This window comes from Typopeltis vanoorti, chromosome 11, assembly GCF_054136105.1.
Source record: "Typopeltis vanoorti isolate ZY-2024b chromosome 11, IOZ_Tvanoo_1.0, whole genome shotgun sequence".
Lineage (NCBI taxonomy): Eukaryota > Metazoa > Arthropoda > Arachnida > Uropygi > Thelyphonidae > Typopeltis > Typopeltis vanoorti.
Genome location: NC_143559.1, coordinates 82254000 through 82274368, shown reverse-complemented (window position 1 = coordinate 82274368; position 20369 = coordinate 82254000). Strand labels below are relative to the sequence as shown.

General features: G+C 37.4%; 1 protein-coding gene across 1 annotated transcript in view; it reads left to right on the top strand.

Annotated features, from left to right (window-relative positions):
* LOC150101800 (calcium-activated chloride channel regulator 1-like) overlaps nt 1-17982 on the top strand; it is a 59697-nt gene extending 41715 nt beyond the window's left edge. The window contains exons 7-14 of the mRNA XM_090400495.1: nt 3155-3260; nt 3971-4192; nt 4397-4699; nt 5606-5842; nt 13224-13491; nt 13593-13763; nt 16282-16488; nt 17261-17982. Of these exons, the coding sequence (XP_090256621.1) occupies nt 3155-3260; nt 3971-4192; nt 4397-4699; nt 5606-5842; nt 13224-13491; nt 13593-13763; nt 16282-16488; nt 17261-17733 (1987 nt within the window). The 3' untranslated portion in view covers nt 17734-17982. The remainder of the gene's footprint in view (nt 1-3154; nt 3261-3970; nt 4193-4396; nt 4700-5605; nt 5843-13223; nt 13492-13592; nt 13764-16281; nt 16489-17260) is intronic.
* The last annotated feature ends 2387 nt before the right edge of the window (nt 17983-20369 follow it).

The window sequence follows — 20369 nt, the reverse complement described above, 5'->3', positions numbered from 1 at the left end:
CGGTTAAGTGTAGAAAAATCCTCGACACCGCAAGGTGAAAAAGGAAACGATAGTCTCCATTCCGTTTATGAGGAATTAAATAACGGATGCACTACTACTACTACTACTACTAGTGAGGATTTGTTCCTTGAAGGTGAAAAGAAACACATTGTTTTTTGGAATTTGATGTGACAAATAGAAAGAAAAGTGTAACAACAGACAGCGACAGAAACATATAGGAACCTATAGTTCTAAAAGGGATAAGGTTAACAGTCTATTATAATAAGCTTAATCTAAAGCTTCGGGGGGGGGGGTAAAGTAAACTGCCGTATGTTATGATGTTTAAATTAAACATCGTACCATACAACGTATTTAAAAATGCTGCATAAAGATATAAAGCAAAAAAACTAGAGTATCACTGTCTATTTTCTAACATTGCTTTGGAATCATCACTACATCAATCACTTTATTTAATTGGCTGAAGTCAATCATAAGTTTTAAGACTACTTCGCAATTAGTCAAATGCAGTTTGGTAGTTCTTCCAAACTTTTGCTGTTGGCACTGAAGAGGACTGTCACACAAATGCAAATGGATTCGTATATTTTTGATGTAAATCTTACCCATGAAAAGTTGTAACTCTCTTGTGCATCAGGTACCCGGGTGTTAAAGGGTGAAATAATCCAAAAATTCCGCTTTTCTTCTCTGGGTATCAAAAGTAAAACATTTCATAATACCTTATGCCTCCAGTAAGCAGGATGGCGAGCTCACATCCAGCGATGAACCAACCAAAAACATCAATGCAGAGTGAGATTCAAACCTACAGTTCTTTGTGAAAAATAAAAATGTCATCCATTCAACGACAGCGACAGAAACATTTGTCTTTTTCTTTTCCAGCATTTTGTCTATTATTGTAGTTCAGGTATTTGAACTACAAAATAACGACACCTCTGAAATAGGCTTTCCTTAAAAAACCGACATAATTTTTATGCAAATACCATGAATGTATTTGCTAAATAAATAAATAAAAATCAGATCAGAGAATCGGAGAGCACTTACATCTTCGAAGTCAATGATTTTAACCTCAGAAAGTCTGCTAAATTAATTTATTTAATAATTGCAGTATGTATCTTCTAATGCCCTTTCATTCCTCATAAACTGACTTCCTCAAGGCAACGAACCAATACTTTTCAGGAGAGGGAGAGAGAGAGAGAGAGAGAGAGAGAGAAACGGCAGATAATAACTGCTGCCATCTCGTTGGGTTAAATCCTAACACTCGTGTTATTTATTGTCTGTGAGAGTGCATTTTTCGAGATGAGTGTGTGTGTGGGGGGGGGGGGGGGTCCACGAGAAAGACTTTACTTTCCCGTGCCAGATCAACTCGGGAATCGGCCGAAGAAAGGCCGATTCCCGAGTGCCAAAAGGCTTCAGTTCGGCGATGCCAAATTATATAAATCAAGTAGATATTAAATCCAGCATTATTTCAAAGCCGAATGAAGAAACTATGAAAGTTTCGTAAAAAAAGGTTGACCAGAGAGCTTACGGGAATACACTCGCCGGCATTCACGAGTTGCCCTAGCGCGCACCACTTGGAAGACATGAGCGCTTGTCCAAGAATCCGTATATTCGCCTTCTATTGTCCATTTTGATAAGGTTTCACTGGCCTGACAGCTGTTTCGAACTGGTTGTTTTTCCTCAGAGACCAGGCAGAAACTTTAAGAGAGCAAAAACTCTCGTTCAGTACTAAGGAACCTGAAGTGTCGGACAGGTGTATTTTTCATAAGCGAGCTCTCGGTCAGTGTGTAAAGTATTTACTAAATTAAAAAAAAAAAAAATCAGCTAACGCCTTTTTTTTATTCCCGTATACGGGGAGTAGGCGTGGCCTAGCCCTATCTAACTTTTTGGAGACTGAGTGGGCAATTCAATCTCCACTGGTACCAATCAGAGATAGATGGCCCAAGGCTATCACTAATTAAGCGGTACTCAGTGAAGAGAGACGGCTCAAATGTGCCGCCATCTCGTGGTCCCTAACCCTAACACAATATATTTAATGTCTGAAATAATGTGGGTTCTACGGTCGATTTTCTTGAGTTTACAGGACGAAAAACCCGAGTTTCCGGGAGGAAAAACCTGCTTGCCCGTGCCAGAGATCGACTAACTCGGGAACCGGTCGAAAAAAGGCTTAGAAAAATTTCCTCTAGTCGCCGACTAGACGCGAAACCAAGTCTTCCTTCGTGCGGCCAAGCACCGTGGTTGGCAAACGCCACATCCACTGAGCTACACAAGCTCAGTTCGGCGATGCAAATTTATATGAGAGTTACCGAGAGTTTGCTTACGAAAAATACACCTCTCCAACATTTCAAGTTCCTTAGTACTGAACGAGAATTTTTGCTTTCTTAAGGTTTCTTCCGGATCCGGCTCCCGCTGAGGAGGGGGCTTAAGATTTCGGGGGAGTTTTGCCTTGAGAGAGCATTTCGATTATCTGGGGATTGGTGTTTTCAGGCAGGGTCTCTATCTGGGCCGTCGGTGAGTGCTTTTCCCTGGAATATGAGCGGATCTGCTCAGTGGTAGGGTGAGCCTGTCATTGAGTGGAACGAACGCTGAATAATACCTTTCCAGAATAATACATACATAATATGCTAACTCCATAGCCTTAGTTCCTTTCCACTTAATTCAAACCAAAGTCATTCCCACGATGTACTAGAAAAGAAGGCGATCATCATAATGACACTGAATATCAATCTTTTTGTTCCTATATTATTTCTATTTCTCCCCAGCCCCTCCCCCTGCATGTATTGCCTTAAGTATAAAAAATGTAATGGAATATTTCTGATTTTGCGATTTAAGAAATGTAAACAGTAACTAATGAATAAATGATGTTTCATCACCATGTAAAAACAAAATAGATATCTTGCATACCGAGTTCTTATAATAATATATAACAGCCTGGATTCAAATTAGGATTGGAAAGCGATCTTTCACTACTTAAGATTCTGCTGAGGACACATATCCTAACCATGATTTATTAAAAAAATGTGGTTTAATATTATAAAATTGTAAATAATACTGATATAACAAATAAACAAGATAAATTTGTTATTGCTTAAATAAATATGAATAGGCGTAACTGAATTCTATTACCTATCAAACTACCGCAATTAATGTTTTCGTTTTTTAGCCCCACGCAAGAAATGAGTACAGTACCATCATTTCGCATTGTGTCGTCCCGAGTTTACGTGCGTGGACGCTATGTATTGATATTGGATGTATCTGGAAGCATGAAGGTAAATTATTTCATGATTAAATATTCATAATTAGAATTATCAATATATATATTAGCAATTTCACCAGAGGATGTTGACAGATAATATTATGAGTATTAAAGTGAGCACGTACATCGCCTTTGCACAAAAAACGGACACCTCATATACTCAGGTACACCGATGTATCCTGAAAATCGAAAACTGTTTGATTACCAAATATAAATTTAAAAATGACGAATTTTTATTGCCTAAATATATCCCTCTTTAACTTTTTTTTAAAGTTATTTTTCTCTGTAAAGTATCTCCTCCAATGACGGTTTATTCATTTAGGATAATTAAAAAAAGAAAAAAGTGGTTTCCAACATACGGATGTGAACGTAAGGTTTCCATGGCAACAGTTCTGATTTAGTAGTGGAAATCTGCTTTAAATGCATTGTGCTTCTGAAGATCTGTAATATATTAACAGAGACACATTCGTTCCTACATATTTAAATAAACACTTCTGTATATAATCTATCCATTTCTTTCTATTTGTCTGTGTATTTAAATTTGTCAGTTCCTTAAGAACAATTTCCACTTTATCCAATGTGATTTTGTCATCTGGTTTTTGAATTTTATTTCTTTATAATCTTAGTCTGCCATAGCTTTATAAAGCTGTTTCTCTTTTTCTGTCATATTAATTATAGTTGCCTTATTTAAGTGCATGTGTTAATAATCATTTTTATATTTAGAATGAACCCGTATTACTGCTCAAGCAAGCTGCAAGCCGCCTCATTGAAGACATCCTTCCGGAAGATGCCGAATTAGGCATGGTGCGCTTTAATGATTATGCTTTTTCCGTGTTTAACATGACAAAAATCACCAAAGATAATCGCAGAAAGTTGAGTAATCAAATACCAACTAACGCAAAGGGCATGACGGCTATCGGCATGGGACTTTTGGAAGGAGTTAAGGTAAGATGTTTTTTATTCGACAGAAAGAACTTTCAGAGTAATTTCCATTTTAAGCAAAAATTACTGGCTACTATAAATACGGAGGATGGAACATAGAAAGTCACAGTTTTGTATTAAATGGTAGTAAATAATCATATAACAACTAAAAATAATTTTTATACTAATACAAATAACTTTTTTTTTTTTGCCTTTGTTTCGTTTCAGCTTCTAGAAGCAGGTGGAGCTGTAGCGGAAGGCGCAATGCTTATTCTCATTACAGATGGCGAAGAAAATCGAGATCCGTGTATTAAGGATGTGATTCCCAAACTGTTGAAGGCGAAGGTCATTGTCAATACCATTGCTTTTGGCATGAGAGCAACTGAGAGGTTGGAACACTTAGCTGAGGTGACTGGAGGTAAAAGCTTTTTAGTAAAAGATGTCAAAGGACTGCAACCAATCTCAGGATTGGATTCAGCTTTTTTAGACTCCATTTCTTCTCAAGTTGATCTCGAACTACAGAGTGTAGAGGTAGGTAGAAAAAAATCAAACGTCTTAAACTTAATTGTTTCTCTTTGACCACCTCTCTTATTAACATGAGGAATTTATTCAAAAAACTCTGTTTAAGAATAATGAATACACAATTCCATCATAGACACAACGAATAAACTAACACTACTGATCTATGACTTACTAAAAATTCATTAGATGCAATTATTAAGTCTGATCTGTATTTGTCCTAAACTTTTTTCAACAATGTTTTGATAAAAAAACAAACTTATCTCTATTCAAGCGTCCATAGCGGCCTACGTGAACCGACATGCGCTCTCTAGGTGGAAAGACCTGGGTTCGAATCATGTTTCATGATTCTTCGAGTCATGAAACTAATACTTTCCACCAGAAGTTAAGAGTCAGCCTTATTTTAAAGCGGAGGCAGTGCTTTCCTTCCCGCAAAACAGATTGACTGATCGCTGCTATTGCGTATCCATTTCCTCCTAGTCATGGCTGGAATTACAGATTAACGGACATGAAGACATGTGCGTTAATCATGTCTTCATGATTAATGCACAAGGACACGTGTCTTCATGCCCGTGTGTGTTAATTATGTGTAGTTCGCGGGCTGATATATCCATTTTGAAGGAAGAAAAAAAAAAGTCGATTTTCTGGTCTGCGGATCTGTGTTCTGAAGATTGTAAGCATTCACTGTAAGTGGTTATAACTGTTTGGAATTATGATTTAAGCAATGAAGCTATGAGTCTGTTTTGCGGTAAAAAACCAGCGTTTCCAGGCTCTAAAACCATCCAATACCACCTTGCTTGTTATACATGAAACATTTTCATCTGTATACTTTTCAAATCTTGTTTAGATTTAAATAGTACAGGAAAACAACCAATAAAATTTTATGTTTCCCGTTTTTATTTTTTCTTTGTTTTTCAGATAATTAGAGAGATAATGAGTATAGGTAGAAATGAAACAGTGAAGGAAGTGAGAGTGGACAGCGGACTAGGAAATGACACGATTTTCACTCTTGCTGCCGAAGACATAAGGTCACTTACCATGAAGGTTATATCTCCGAAAGGTTATTTAGCTGATGAGAACAATCCCAGCCATTACAGCAAAGATACAGACCATCGGATGCAGATTCGTATAGAATTACCATGGGATCAAGGAGGGGTAAGTTCATATTTCTCTGGTTGGCATTCTAACGTTCATTCAGTTATATTTTTCGTTATTTTGCTACTTTGGGAGTAACATAAAAAAAAAAAAAAAAACACGTAAGCTTGTGCTGCCATCTAGTGGAGGGGTTTTCACTAAATCATCACAGAAACACCTTATCACACATCGAGCTTGATAACAACTAAATTTGTTTTTATTTCAGGTTAATTTATCTCAACAATTAATTTATCGCGATATTTACCTCAAATTTTAAAAGAAACTCATATCTAATATGCAATAAAATTTTCGTTTCCTAACTTATATATCATCATCATCATCACATATATATATATAAATATACTCTATTCTCCAAGCCGAGAGCTATCTACTCATACTAGTCGTGTACGCGTAAGTGTAGTGATAAGTGATTTATGACAGTTTTCTTCTACTGCTGTACGAGTTCGTATATATCTTCAATTTGGACGCCATAATTCCTTCTCGGACACCTGCACCCCTCACCTGAGGCTATAGCCGGCGAAGGATTAACCGCCATGGCAACGGCACATTCATGTACTACCAAGGATTTAGCAATTCAAAGACCCCCTACGACTTCGGACCCGGAAGGAAGAGCAAAGGTCACCGGAGCTATGTACACAGAAAACAGGTCAGTCAATTCAAAATCTTATGCTAATGTTGTATCTAATGGAAATATCCTATCGTCCCCCAAAACACTGATCTCACACACGAACGCCTCATCAGCCAGCAATAAACCGATTAACGCAAAAATAACTACCACTGTTACGAACGTCATTTCCCGAGAAAATGGGATTGTTATTTTCGCCATCCCATTAGAAGATTATCTGACGGCGATCGCCAAAATTGTGCCCGCAAAAAACATTACTGACGCTTCCCGCGTAGCTGGAACTGTGCAGGTATATTTTAGCCATATCTCATGGGCACAAACGGTACTGCAAAAAGGAGTCGATATTGGCGATTATCACTTCGAAGCAGCCCCAATAGCACTGGCCCCAACAAAAGTAACAGTATCAAATGTTCCCCCTGAAATTCCTCATCAACTCATCAGATCCATGTTATCAAGATACGGTTCGGTCACAGGAAAAATACGCACATTGTCAGCAGCCACGAAGAAGCCCGAATTTGCCCATGTCAAAAGCTTTCGAAGGCAGGCATTAATGCATTTTCCAAACAACGACGCACTGCACGACCTCCCAAAATTAATCAACACGGACATAAACGGAATAAACTATACTTTCTACTTATCTTCCTCATCACAGTGCTTCTTCTGTCATGAAGATGGTCACATTAGGAAACAATGCCCCTATATTACCAACAGTTCATCAACAAACATCCCAGCCCAGAATAGTAAACCAGTTGAACAGAATAACATCGCACATGAAGAAAATCAAAGCATAGGAAAAAGTAAACCAAAAATCCTCTCCTCATTACAAACTTCAGAGGAAAGAAAATCCCGAACTGAAAAAGACAACGCTCACGTTGCTCTTGAACGCCTGCCAAATAATGAGATCCAAGGCTCAGAAAACGAAGTCTCACAACACGAAAACACGGATCCTCCCAACAGAGATGACAAGGACGAACTAATTAAAAGCAATCCCCAGACCCAGCAACCAGAATCACTAACTCAGCCTCCCACTAATTTAAAACCTCACCCTATAGAAGAAACTACTCAAAATGGCCTTTCTTCACCTGCAGCCAGCCAAGAAGAAACAGAGTTCCCAGACGATGAGGAAACTGTATTTCCACATGACGACCTAGAAGAAGAGGAAGCTGAGGGCGAACTTCCTCACACTGAGGGTACCCTAACCATGAAGCAGCTGTCATCCTTCATACAGAAAGTGCGAGGTTCTCCTCACAAACTAACTATAGCCCTTAAATACACCACAAGAATCCCAGAACTAATATCTCAACTTCAGGACCTACACTCGAAACTGAAATGTAAAAAGAGCAGAGCAGAGGTTAACAGGAGTAAGCGAATCTACTACCTAATTAATGGTCTACAAACACAGTACCAGGACCAATATTAGATTAAACTTACAATCAAACTTTCATAAATCATAATGTCTATAAGCCTTTTCTCTCTCAATGCAAGAGGATGTGCCTCTGCTCTACGCAACAGAATAGTCCTTGACCAGGTACAAAAATATCATATAGACCTAATACTAATGCAAGAAACAAACATCAACTCCTCATCCAATTTATCCAGAAGATGGGCAGAGTGGCCTTATGACTTACAGCACTCTGCAACCCAACAACATCATGGAGCAGGAGTTAGCTTAGGTGTACATCATAGATCTCCCTACAAACTAAAAGTGATTGCTGATATACCAGGATATGCCTTGTATGCTCACATAATAGCACCCAACCATAATACCCTGCATGTGTTCAACATCTACATACCACAGCAGGATGCTCTGGCATCACAAATCCTGGATTTCGTTCAAAACCATCTGTCTAGTATAGACCAAGAACATGTCATAATAGCGGGAGACTTTAATTGCACTCTTGACCAAGAAAATGACAGACTTCAGTGTGCTGAACATCGTAGCCAATTAATAAACAAACTTCAAACATTGGTAAACGATAATGAACTCATTGACGTCTTCCGGCATCAACATCCTGATAAGAAATCCTACACATGGAGGTCAGCAATCACAGCGACAAATAGGCCACTCTACCAAGCACGACTGGACAGATACTACATTTCCAAACATACCCTGCCTCTAGTCAGAAACATCTCACACATCCCTTCCTACATTTCAGATCATTGTTTCGTCAAGCTGCAACTTTCATTATCCTTGGAAGCATCCAAATCAGGAAGTGCCTACTGGATCTTCAACAATACTCTCCTGAAAGATCCAGATTATATAATAAACACTCAGGCTTTAATAACCAACCTCACTCACTCGAAAGTGGATACAGAACCAATGAAAACATGGTGGCCCCACCTAAAATCACGAATAAAATCCTTTACGCAGATCTACAGTCACCAGAAAAATCAACAGAAGAACATGAGAATCAGACAACTTGAAGAACAGCTCAAGTATCTCCCAGAAGAAAGCCCTGAACATCATTCTGCCTTGCAAGCCATGCAAAGACAGGCAGAATTATCGGCAAAAGGTGCCCTACTTAGATCGCGGCATACACAAATAAATCTTTCAGACGCCCCCACAAAATATTTTTTCTCTTTGGAAAAAAAATGCCAGGCAGCAAACTCCATCTCAGCTATCAGACTTCAAGATGACAGCATCACATAAGATCCAAGAAAAATCACCTCTGAAATCCTACAATACTACAAGAATGCATACAGCACTGCAGGAACATCCCATCATGCCATTCACGAAATACTGAAAGAAACAAAAAAAATCTCTGCAACAGATCGGAACCGCTTAGAAAAGAAAATCACTCTACATGAACTGAAAACCGCATGCACATCCTTGCCAAAGAACAAATCTCCTGGCCTTGATGGTCTCACGTCAGAGTTTTTCCAAGCCTTCTGGAATCAACTCGGACCACTTCTCCTCGAAACACTGCAAGAAGCCTACATCAATGGCCTCCCACAATCCGTCACGACCTCAGTAGCACGACTGATACCAAAGAAGGGAGACCACACGGATATCCGAAACTGGCGTCCACTCTCCCTAATTAATACCGATTGCAAAATAATTTCCAAAGTTATAGCAAATCGAATAAAGCCAACACTGCCTGAAGTTATTGGCCAACATCAAACGTACTCTGTCCCAGGAAGATCAATACATGATAACCTCCATTTAATAAGAGACCTCATCCACATCGCAAATAGCCAACATGAAGACCTAGCACTCGTCAGCCTTGATCAGGAGAAGGCTTTTGACAGGGTAGAGCACGAATACCTTTATGAAGTTCTAAAGGCATTTGGCTATGGTCCTCTCATCATTGAAACAGTGCAATTGCTTTACAGAGATGCACACTTCTGTTTAAAAATCAACAACAGGCTCACTCGCAGTTTGTCATACTCTCGAGGGATCAAGCAAGGATGTCCCCTCTCTGGTCAATTATACACACTGGCCATAGAACCCTTCTTAAAAAGAATACACGACACCATCATCTGCAAACGAACCAGAATAATAGAACCACATCAAAAAATTACCTTATCAGCATATGCCGATGACGTCACTGTAATAGTACGAAATGAAGAAGAAATGACAGTAACCGAGGAAGCACACAGACTATATGCAGAAGCCTCAGGGGCCAAATTAAATTCTGCCAAAACCACAGGCTTGTGGTCAGGCAGATGGAAGTCTAGAAATGATTCTCCGATCGAATGTACCTGGTCAAGCGAAGGACAAAGATACTTAGGTGTGCACCTTGGCAACACCAAAATATATAACACACTGAACTGGACGCAGCTGCACAATCGTTTTAAACAGGTGCTAGGTAAATGGAACAGCGTTCGTTCCATGTCTTCACTTAGAGGAAGAGTACTAATAGTTAACCAGATGGCTGCTAGTGTCTTATGGCATACCCTCAAAGTACTCACACCTCCTGAAGAATTTCTCCACCACATTCAAAAGGAAATCAAACGTTTCCTCTGGAACAAAACTAACTGGACAACACACCCTCAACTCTGCAAGCCACTCAGCAAGGGAGGTCAAGGCCTGATTTCCCTTGAAAACAAGATTCGATCCTTCAGGATAATCCTCCTCCTAAAGACACTTCAATGCAATCACACTTATGTAACCACCTTCGATTACATCATGAAAGCATCCACCAGAGGACTTACACTTTCCACAATCCTCCGAATGGCCAGTCCTGCACCATCTCCTCCTAAACTACCTACCTTTTACAAAGATGCTCTACAGCGATGGAAAAACACAGGACTCCATCACACACTCACAGGATCAACAGAGTCAGCTGTACTTACAGAACCACTATTTTCAAACAAAAACATCACAAGTCTCACAACTGGCCAGCCTTTTCTTTTCCCTACATGGAACTGGGCAGGAATAAGAGTCATAGGAGACCTCCTAACCCACACCCTAAAGTGGAAAGCATTCACAAGCCTACCAATGAATAACCCAAAAACTGAAAAACAATATCAACAGTTGCAAGCCTCCATTATAAAAGCCTATCCAGATATCGCTACACCTCAGGAAATCCGTATTCCTTCTAGAAACTGCTCGGGGCCAATATTTCATCTTGTACAATCTGAAGCCTCACTTCCAATTCATCCCTCCAACTACAAGAAAATATACCACTTCTTCATGTTAGTGTCCCCATCCTCACCATTCTTATATTCAGCCTTAACACTCTCATCTACAAGGCTGCATATACCACACAGTTTTCAGTGGGATCTGCCATATAAATCAAAATGTGCCAAACCAGATTCCGAAATACAGTGGAGATTATGGCATAACATCTTACCAACTCCTTCAAAGCTCTACAAATTTAAGCTAAGAGAAACGGATCTGTGTCCATTCTGTGACGTTTCAGGCACCCTGGAACACACATATCTGACCTGCCCTGCAAACAAAGTGATAATCACCTATGCCCTGAATACCGCCTCTAGCACCTGTAACTACACACACAGCCAAGAAGACTACTGGAATTTAGTCCACACAGAAGAAAACAGACACAGAACATGCAATTTCATCTTCATCTGCGCTAAGGCCGTCATCTACAGCTTTTACCTAAAACAGACAAGAAGTAACCAGCACCCATCGATCACTGAAGCTGCACAAACCCTCATGCACATCCTCCGTCGGAAACTAAAAAGCAGGCTTCTATTGGAACTTGAGCACTTCAAAGAAACAAGAACTGTCGCGAAATTCCTAGAGGAGTGGAATCCAACTGGTACCCTCTTCTGGATTGACGACGACAATGTGCTCCATCTGAATGATAACTCAGAATGAAACTGAACTGTTAATTTTGAATATTCATTTATATCTCTATTGTACACCCGAAAGGAAAATGTTTTTTTTTCTTTCTCTGTAAATATATACTTATAATATGTAAATAATCATTGTTGCCTATCGTGTAATGTTTATTTTAACAAGTTAAATAAAAAAAAAAAAAAAAAAATATCTATATACTTATAATATCTTTCTGATAAAAACCAATAACTCATGGGAGAAACTTACACCCAGCAACACCCAACAAGATCTACAGCACACTAACACAACAGTCGAACCAAAGTACTTTGTTGGAAAATCCTGCATCATCTGATCAAACACTATTTCAATGGGATCTACCATATCGCACAAGAGCCATCAAACCTGACGCAGATATTCAGTGGAGAATGTGGCATAATATATTACCCACTCCTACTATATTACGAAAATTTAACTCAAACGTCTCAGATAACTGCCTCTTCTGCTACCAATTAGGAACGGTCCGGCATATCTACTTGGAATGCCCAGTCAACACTAAATTAATCAGTTTGACTCGGGAAACGGCAGCTCTTACCTGTGGTAATCTTTCATACAGAAGACGAATATTTCAATCTCGTCCATGTGGAGTCAAATAACCATTCATTCTGCAATTACCTTTTCATCACCGCAAAAGCGGTAATATACAACTTCTACCTCAGACATACAAGACCAGACAGCACAGCAACTTCACAGAGAGAGGCAACTGACCAACTCACTGCAGCCTTCCAACAAAAGGTGAGATGTCGGATCCTACACGAGCATCACCACCATAGGCAAAACAACACCTTAGATCTTTTCCACCAAGAATGGAATCCACGGAATCAACTCCTGGCTGAGCAGGGCGACTGCATTATAATCCACTTTCCAGCATAGAAGTGACACCTTTACCCCTCCCCCCCCCCCCAAAAAAAAGAAAGGGGAAAGAAAGAAGGATTGTTGTGCTTAACAGTGCGAAAGTTAATCAGCTGGCACTCTCATGTTAATAGATAATATTGTGCAATAGTAACTTCTATGTTCTTCCACATTTATGTTCTTATGTTAAAATAAGATCTTATGTTATCATGTTAAAATAACTCTTAATGGCTTTAATTTATTAAAAAAAAAAAATGTAATTAGCCTTATAAGTGACTTCGATGTAACATACCTCAACAAGAGTATGAGCATGTAACCTCTCTGTCTGACTGCAGAGAACAAAAAACCGGTTAATCCTGTATATAAGATTGTTATGTTTACAATAAAAAAAAATATATATATACTTATAATATGTAAATAGTCATTGTTGCCTATCGTGTAATGTTTATTTTAACAAGTTAAATATAAAAAAAAAATCTATCTATCTATCTATATATATATATATATATATATATATATATACAGTATATTTAATTGAAGTACTGTATATTTAAATTCGAAGTGCCAGTTGCTAATCATATGTGTATGCCTGTTTCTTATAGACTGGAAATTACACGGTTTCGCTATCCAACTCTGGACAGTCACTACTCGCTACTTTGACTGTGACGTCACAGCCACGTGATATCAACGATCAACCCGTTCGGATACGGTCGTGGATCAGTCCTACGGAAGTCGAATTTCCCAAGTTCCCTAAAGTGTTTGCAGAAGTGAAAAAGGACTATTATGCGGTCATCGGAGCTACAGTATTGGCTACGATCACAGTTCCCGATGGACCAACCAAAACCATAGTCCTTCTCGACAATGGAGCAGGTGAGGTCGCTGAGGTAGGCAGCAAATATCTTAACAGTTGTGGCGTGTTTTATTTGTACGTGTTCTTTTGAGGTTCCTAATCTGTCACTGTGCTATTCCAGGTGCTGATGTTACGAAAGATGATGGAATCTACTCAGCATTTATTACCATTCTTAACGGAAACGGACGTTACGGAGTAATGACGCGAGTTGTGGATGATGGTAATGCATTCCTGAAACTGCCGAGAAGGAATTCTGGTTCGCAGGGAATGTCTGTTTCATCCAATCCGCAAGGTGCGTATACTCCTTTGGAAAGTAACAGAAAGCCAACTTTCCAGTTTTGTAAGGAACACAGAAAACAACCTAGAAATATATAAATGTATTTATTTATTTCGTATTATTTATTTATTTATTTAAATACTCTGGAAGCTGTGGTCTAAACACCAAATATGCAATTTTTTCAAGCCACTTCAAGGGCCTCTAGTAATCTGGGCGGTGGTCTCACACCAGGCGATGAATTTTTTAGGTGGTATCCCACCTAAAAATATAGTCCTAAATGAAAAAAAATCAAAACGATCAAAAACTCAGCTATTCCGTACTGTTACCGTTATAAAAAGTGAATCAAAATAATGGACGCTGTTTAGAAGCATCCTGAAGGCTAAAGTTTTGCATCTACAACGGATTTGCACGCCTTAGCAAAACGATGAAAGGTCATGGACCGCAGAGGGACGAATGAGAAAAGATTTTTGTGAGTGTTTGAAAGCTACATTTAAATTGTAATTATTTTGTATATTTTTAGTTTATCTCTATTCATATACAATGGTGACTTTCAATTACTGAAAAACAAAACAAAAAAAATATTGAACATGTTTTGTTACAAACATGCTGATATTAACAATGAATGAAGAATTGTGATTAACATTATTTAATACATTTTGAGGCAAACTCCAGACGATGATGTCACTGCAAAGGTTCTCAACAAAATAAAAAAATAAAAAAAGCTGGTGAAACTATCTGTGAAACGAGTCAAAGAACTGATGCAGAAAACTACATTCCAATTAAGTGCAATCCGAAAAGGAGGCAATCAATTAAACATTAATGGAGACAATCATTCTAAAAAGCATTATAGAAACATTAGGATGGAAACAATATTCTTAACAACTCCTGCATGGATTGGGGGGGGGGGGAAGCTAACAGTTTTTGGAGGTGAGGGAAATATTGCGTGTTCAGATTTTAGCTAAGCTTGTGACCCACCATACAAACAATACCAGTAACACTGACCCAAAGTTTGAGAATCACAGAGAAAGATGCTATCACTTGAAACAAATAAGAACTAGTTAAAAGGATAACGCGCAGGAAATGGTATCGAATAAGGCTATAGAATGGACTATGCACTAAAATCAGTAAAAGTAAAAATACAGCAGAACCATCTTGTCTTCTTCAAATTTAAGCATCCGTTTTATTTTTTACACAGAAAAAGTTTCCCAATGCAAATTTTAAAATCAGGTAAGGATCAGGGAAGATCAGGTAAGGAAATTATTTTAGGCTATATATATATATTTTAAACTATATATCACACACACACACACACACACACACACATATATATATATATATATATCCCCTATATATGTTAAGAATACCAAGTAATTTTTAAACCTGGTTTTACTCCATTTCCCAAGTAAGCAAACAGACAAATAAGTCAAGTTTGCGCCTGCAAGTGATGCAAGTCTAGCTGATCCTACAGGTAGTGCAAGACCAGGGCAACTCGTGGTAAAGGTGGCATGAGCTCTACATATATATATATATATATACTTTTTTTTACCAACTTAACGGGTATGGGAGGAATAAATTGCATTATGTGAAAGATAGCAGAAGACGTTTATTATAGAAGTGAACAAGGCAAATCGTTTCTTTTATTAAAACCATTCATTATTGTCACTAGTCAGTACTTTTTTGAAAGAATATGGTATTACTTTATCGCTGTTATATAGAACTGTAAATATTAAATCAAGACTGAGTTTACCCATAGTAAGTACGAGTATGGAGAAACGTTCGCAATGGTAAGTAGTCGCTCTGATGGAACATGAAGTAACAAAAGATATTCAATATGATATCGAACAGCTTTTGCATACATATCTATAATAAACGCTTAAAAAGTGAAGCCAAATATGAACAATTAATTACAGGACTTTTTTTTTTTGGTAGACTTGTTTATATTTCTTTTCGAGATTCATTTTCTTTACTTTTATCTTTTCTTTTCCTCTTCTTTTTTTTTTTTTGTTTATTTTTTAAAATAAATTCTGTGAAAGGCTTCTTGTCTTTTCTTTGCCTAAGGCAACACTGAGGGGAGGATAATGTAATTTGAACCAAATTACATTATCCTCCCCTCATCCCACATCTCTACTGTGGAGTCTCATAAAAACCTGAGTCTTAAGAAGGGCCATTACATTGGAAAAGTAATAGTCATTACTTTATAAATCAAAACATTTTTAGAGATGTATCCTGCAAATTAACTCGTAACCAATAAACGCGCTAGCCAAGTTCGCTGAGTGAAGAGCACTTCTGCTCTCAAAGCATTCAGCCACGGGTTCGAATCCCACCACGAAGATGGATGTTTGTAAACGCTGTGCGAGACTACTACTACTATCACACTGCTTACTGGAAGTCTGATGTTACTGGAAATAATTCTGTGTTCAAGTGTTCCGATTATCCATCGCACGATGTTAAGGTAGGACGGGTTTTCCTAACTTCTTCTCTAACTTCTTTCTTCTCTAATTAAATTTTCCAACTAATATCTTCGATTTTCTAGGGAGCTCAAGTGAACTGCTGGAGATGTTTCAGAGAACAACAAATGCCGGCTCATTCTTATTACGAAACTGGAGCGCCCACTTGGAAGACATTATTCCTCCTAGCAGAATTTCTGATTTGGTTGTAGTATCGCAGGAGGAAAGAGACGATGTTCTTATGGTCACTTTACAGTGGACATCTCCAGGAAATGATTTAGACTTTGGTAATGGTAAGTCATTGCGAAACATTTCAATAATTCAACATTTCAATACGCTTTTAAATATCATTGCATGGTATTTGAAAGCGTATTTAAACTAGAGTCATATACAGCAACAACAGAATGCATTTATTTATTTATTTATTTATTTATTATTATTATTTTAACAATATGTCTAGTGTTTTGTTGAAATGCATTTCTTATCATCTTAACGAAAGAAAATTATGTATGGTGACTAAGCTACGAGGGTTCTTTATTTAATATAACTGTGATTTAACTATTTAAACTGAACGGAAGTATTTCTATGCCCAACGCCTAAAATTAAACATTATACTCCACGTTTTTTTTTTCTTTTAAATTTTGGGAGTCAAACCAGCTTTAAGTTATAAGTAAGTCAAATTAAAATTACAGGTCATAAGTATACTATTAAATATATATTCGCTAGAGAAGATTAACTAGCAAGGTCTATATTGACTTATAAATCAATAACAATTATAAGTTATCAACCAGTTTTGTCTATTATAAAATCTTTTTCGTTTTCTATAATCTCATGTTTTCAGTACATCATGTTACTGATGTACTGATGTACATCAGTGCATCAGTACATCCAATAATCGTTAATGGTTCATTATTGATAATGTCTTAACTTTTTATAATGAATAGTTATATGTGCAAATTTTAGGGAAGGGAACAAAGGAATTTACTATTGTTCACACTCCATTTGCAAGTATAGTTGAAAATTATTCTTTATGCACGCAAGGTATAATTTTTTTTTTTTTTTAAGCTTCCTATCTAGATCTACGAGCCAGTGCTCAAATGGAGGAACTTTTGCTTAACTACAGTATTGCATTTCGTTATAACGAGACACTGGTACTTGCTGGAACTTTAAAGCCACTACCTGCAGGACAGCATCAGAACTTAACTCTCCTGATTCCAACACAACTAACGTCTTACCTACCAGCAACACAAGGCACCGTGGATACCTATTTTGCCTTGCGAGCAGCGGATGACAGTGATAATTATGGAGAGCTTTCAGTCATAGCTTCGGCACATTTTGGATACAAATGGACATCCGAACAAGAAGAATTCAAAACATGGGAAGCTGTTGCCATCGGAAGTACGGTACTAATCATTCTATTGGGGATTGCAATAATTTTTGCAGCACGTCATCAGCGACGACTGAGAGAACAAGAAAAGAGTCTCCAATCAAAGAATCACAGAAATTTCTTTAATGTATATATGCCAGATACGGTGTGATAATAACATCGAAATGTAAATAGCTCATCTTCTGTAAGAAATATTTCTTTTTATTTTCTTGTTGTTGGACGTGATATGTTGTTTACATGTTTTATATAGTAGTGACATCAGATTGTATAGAAATCATAACTCTCCGCCCATTCTAATTTCTGTATAATAAAATTCTCTAATTATTCTGGAATTAGTATTTATCTCGACAAACAACAATTTTGTATACTGAGATAGAATAAAGAGTAAAGTATGGTCTTTCATGAAGTTCCCATTTAAACAGTGTCTATTGAACATCTGTGAAGTTATATTTCTTCAATTATGGATTTATTATTATTATTACTATTATCATTATCATTTTCTGAGACCAGGGAGTCAATGACTCATCGCGGAGGCTATAAATCACCCAAACTAACTGTCATACCTTCTCTTAAATTCATTCTCACTATATGCGCTCACTACCCCTAAAGACAAACTACTTCACTCACTTACTTCTCTGTGAGAAAAAAACCTAGCTCTTACTCCTTTCTTGACTGCGAACAAACTTAACTTCCATGGATAACGAAAGATTTCATCAGACGATATCCTATAACACCCATTCAAAAGTTTAAAGACCTCTATCATATCACCCCCTCTTTCTCCTGTTAAGCAGAGTCTGTAATCCACATACACGCCCTCCTCATGATCCAGGTGTGATCGTATCAAGGCCTTATAAAGAAGCAAAATGACTTCCTTACGTCAAGGTTCGTTTCAACATCGCAATTATCCTCTGAGTTGTATTTGAAACTTTTGTTATGTGCTGGATACTAGTAGCATTCCTGATTGCTCTGCCTATCTTCGCATCATCGGAAAACAATTGCACATCTGTTAAACCCTTCCTAATGTCACTAATGTGTAGACTGAACAACAACAATGGCCCAAGGACTTTACCCTGAGGTACACCACTAATCACTTTAAATCTGGTAGATTCACACCCACTGTATACCACTTTTTGATATCTGTATGTCTGTCAACCATCCACTGATCCAACCCAAGTCCCATATCCTATCAAATGCTTTAGCAAAATCCAACATTATCATAGTGTATCTTCCCTTTATCCAACTCAGCCGTAACATTGTGGTTAAATATGAGCAAATTGATAAAACGTGACCTTCCTTTAGTAAATCCATGCTGCTCCTTGCAGAGTACAGCTTGTTTGTCTACCCATTTCTGTGTGCGAATTCCAACTTCTCTAAAATCTTCACTACCACACCAGAGATGCTGATAGGTCGGTAGCTTGATACATCAGTTTTTGCACCACCCTTGTACAATGGAACTATCATGCATTCCTTCCATCCCTATGGTATCATTCTGAGCTATGACTTAATACAAGCATGTGAACGGCCTAGCCAATTGAACATTCCTTTAGCAAACGTTCTGATATTCCATCTGTCCCAATTGACAAATTCTTATCCAGGTTATGTAACAGCTCTTCAACCTCATTTTTATGAACCTCTAACTCTTCATACCTTATGCACCATGCTACATACACCTGGTAGATATATCTTAGCAAAGTGAGCACTCATTAATTGAACAATTTCATTAGCTTCTGATCCTCTGACACTAGAATACCATCTACATTTAATAAAGTTACTTTTCCACATTCATTCTTTCTTTTGCTTGCGACATAATGATACGATTTTTTTTTTTGGATTGCCTTTAGCTTGCATAGCCAATTTCTTTTCATACTCGGATTTAGCTTTCAGTACAATAGTCGTTACTTTTCTGGACTGACCTTTATATATTTCATAACTTCTCTGACTCTTATTCTCACGATATTCTTTCCACATCATCTTCTTCTTGTGGATCTTACTTAAGAAGGTTGCACATCCATCTCACTCCACCCAATCTATTTATTCTTTGAACACCAGGGATACATTCAGATATACCGCCTCATTTAAGCACTTTTTCAAAGATTCCCCATGTATTGCTGACATTTTTCCCATTCAGTAACTGATACCATGGGACCAAAGATAGTATTCTCCTAAGTCGATCATAATTTCCAGGTTTAGCATGTAACCTGTTCTAATGGGGAACATCAATATAATTAGATACTTCCCAAGAAAGCACAGCGTCACCAATTGCTGATAAAATAATCATTCTTAACAAAGATCTCTCCTCCCCTTTCTAACGCTATGAACAAATCCAACACTCTTTGACCCGAGTTCCTTCTTTCATATACTGCTTGAGGATTTAAAATGTTAATTAAATTTAAAACAATTTATAAGATAAAGATTTTTAACTTATATCATATAAGTTAAAAATTTATTATATTAAGGTTTTAAAGAATACCGCAAATCTTTGAGTCATGTATTTCATTATTTTAATAAAAAGAAATGAAATACAAAAATAGAAAATAAAATCATCATCAAAAATAAAACAAAATGAAACAAAAAGTGACTTAAATTTTCAATTTTAAGAATAAATGTAAAATCTCATATTTTCGTTTACTTTTTTTACATTTAGGTTTAATTTTGAGATCATTTAGTATTCAAACTGAAACAGGTACATGATTTTCACCGCTGGGCTTATGTTTTCAATACCCTTTCAATGTCAGTTTGATTTCCTAAATAAATTTAAATCAACAAAAAACGATTTCATGATTTTAT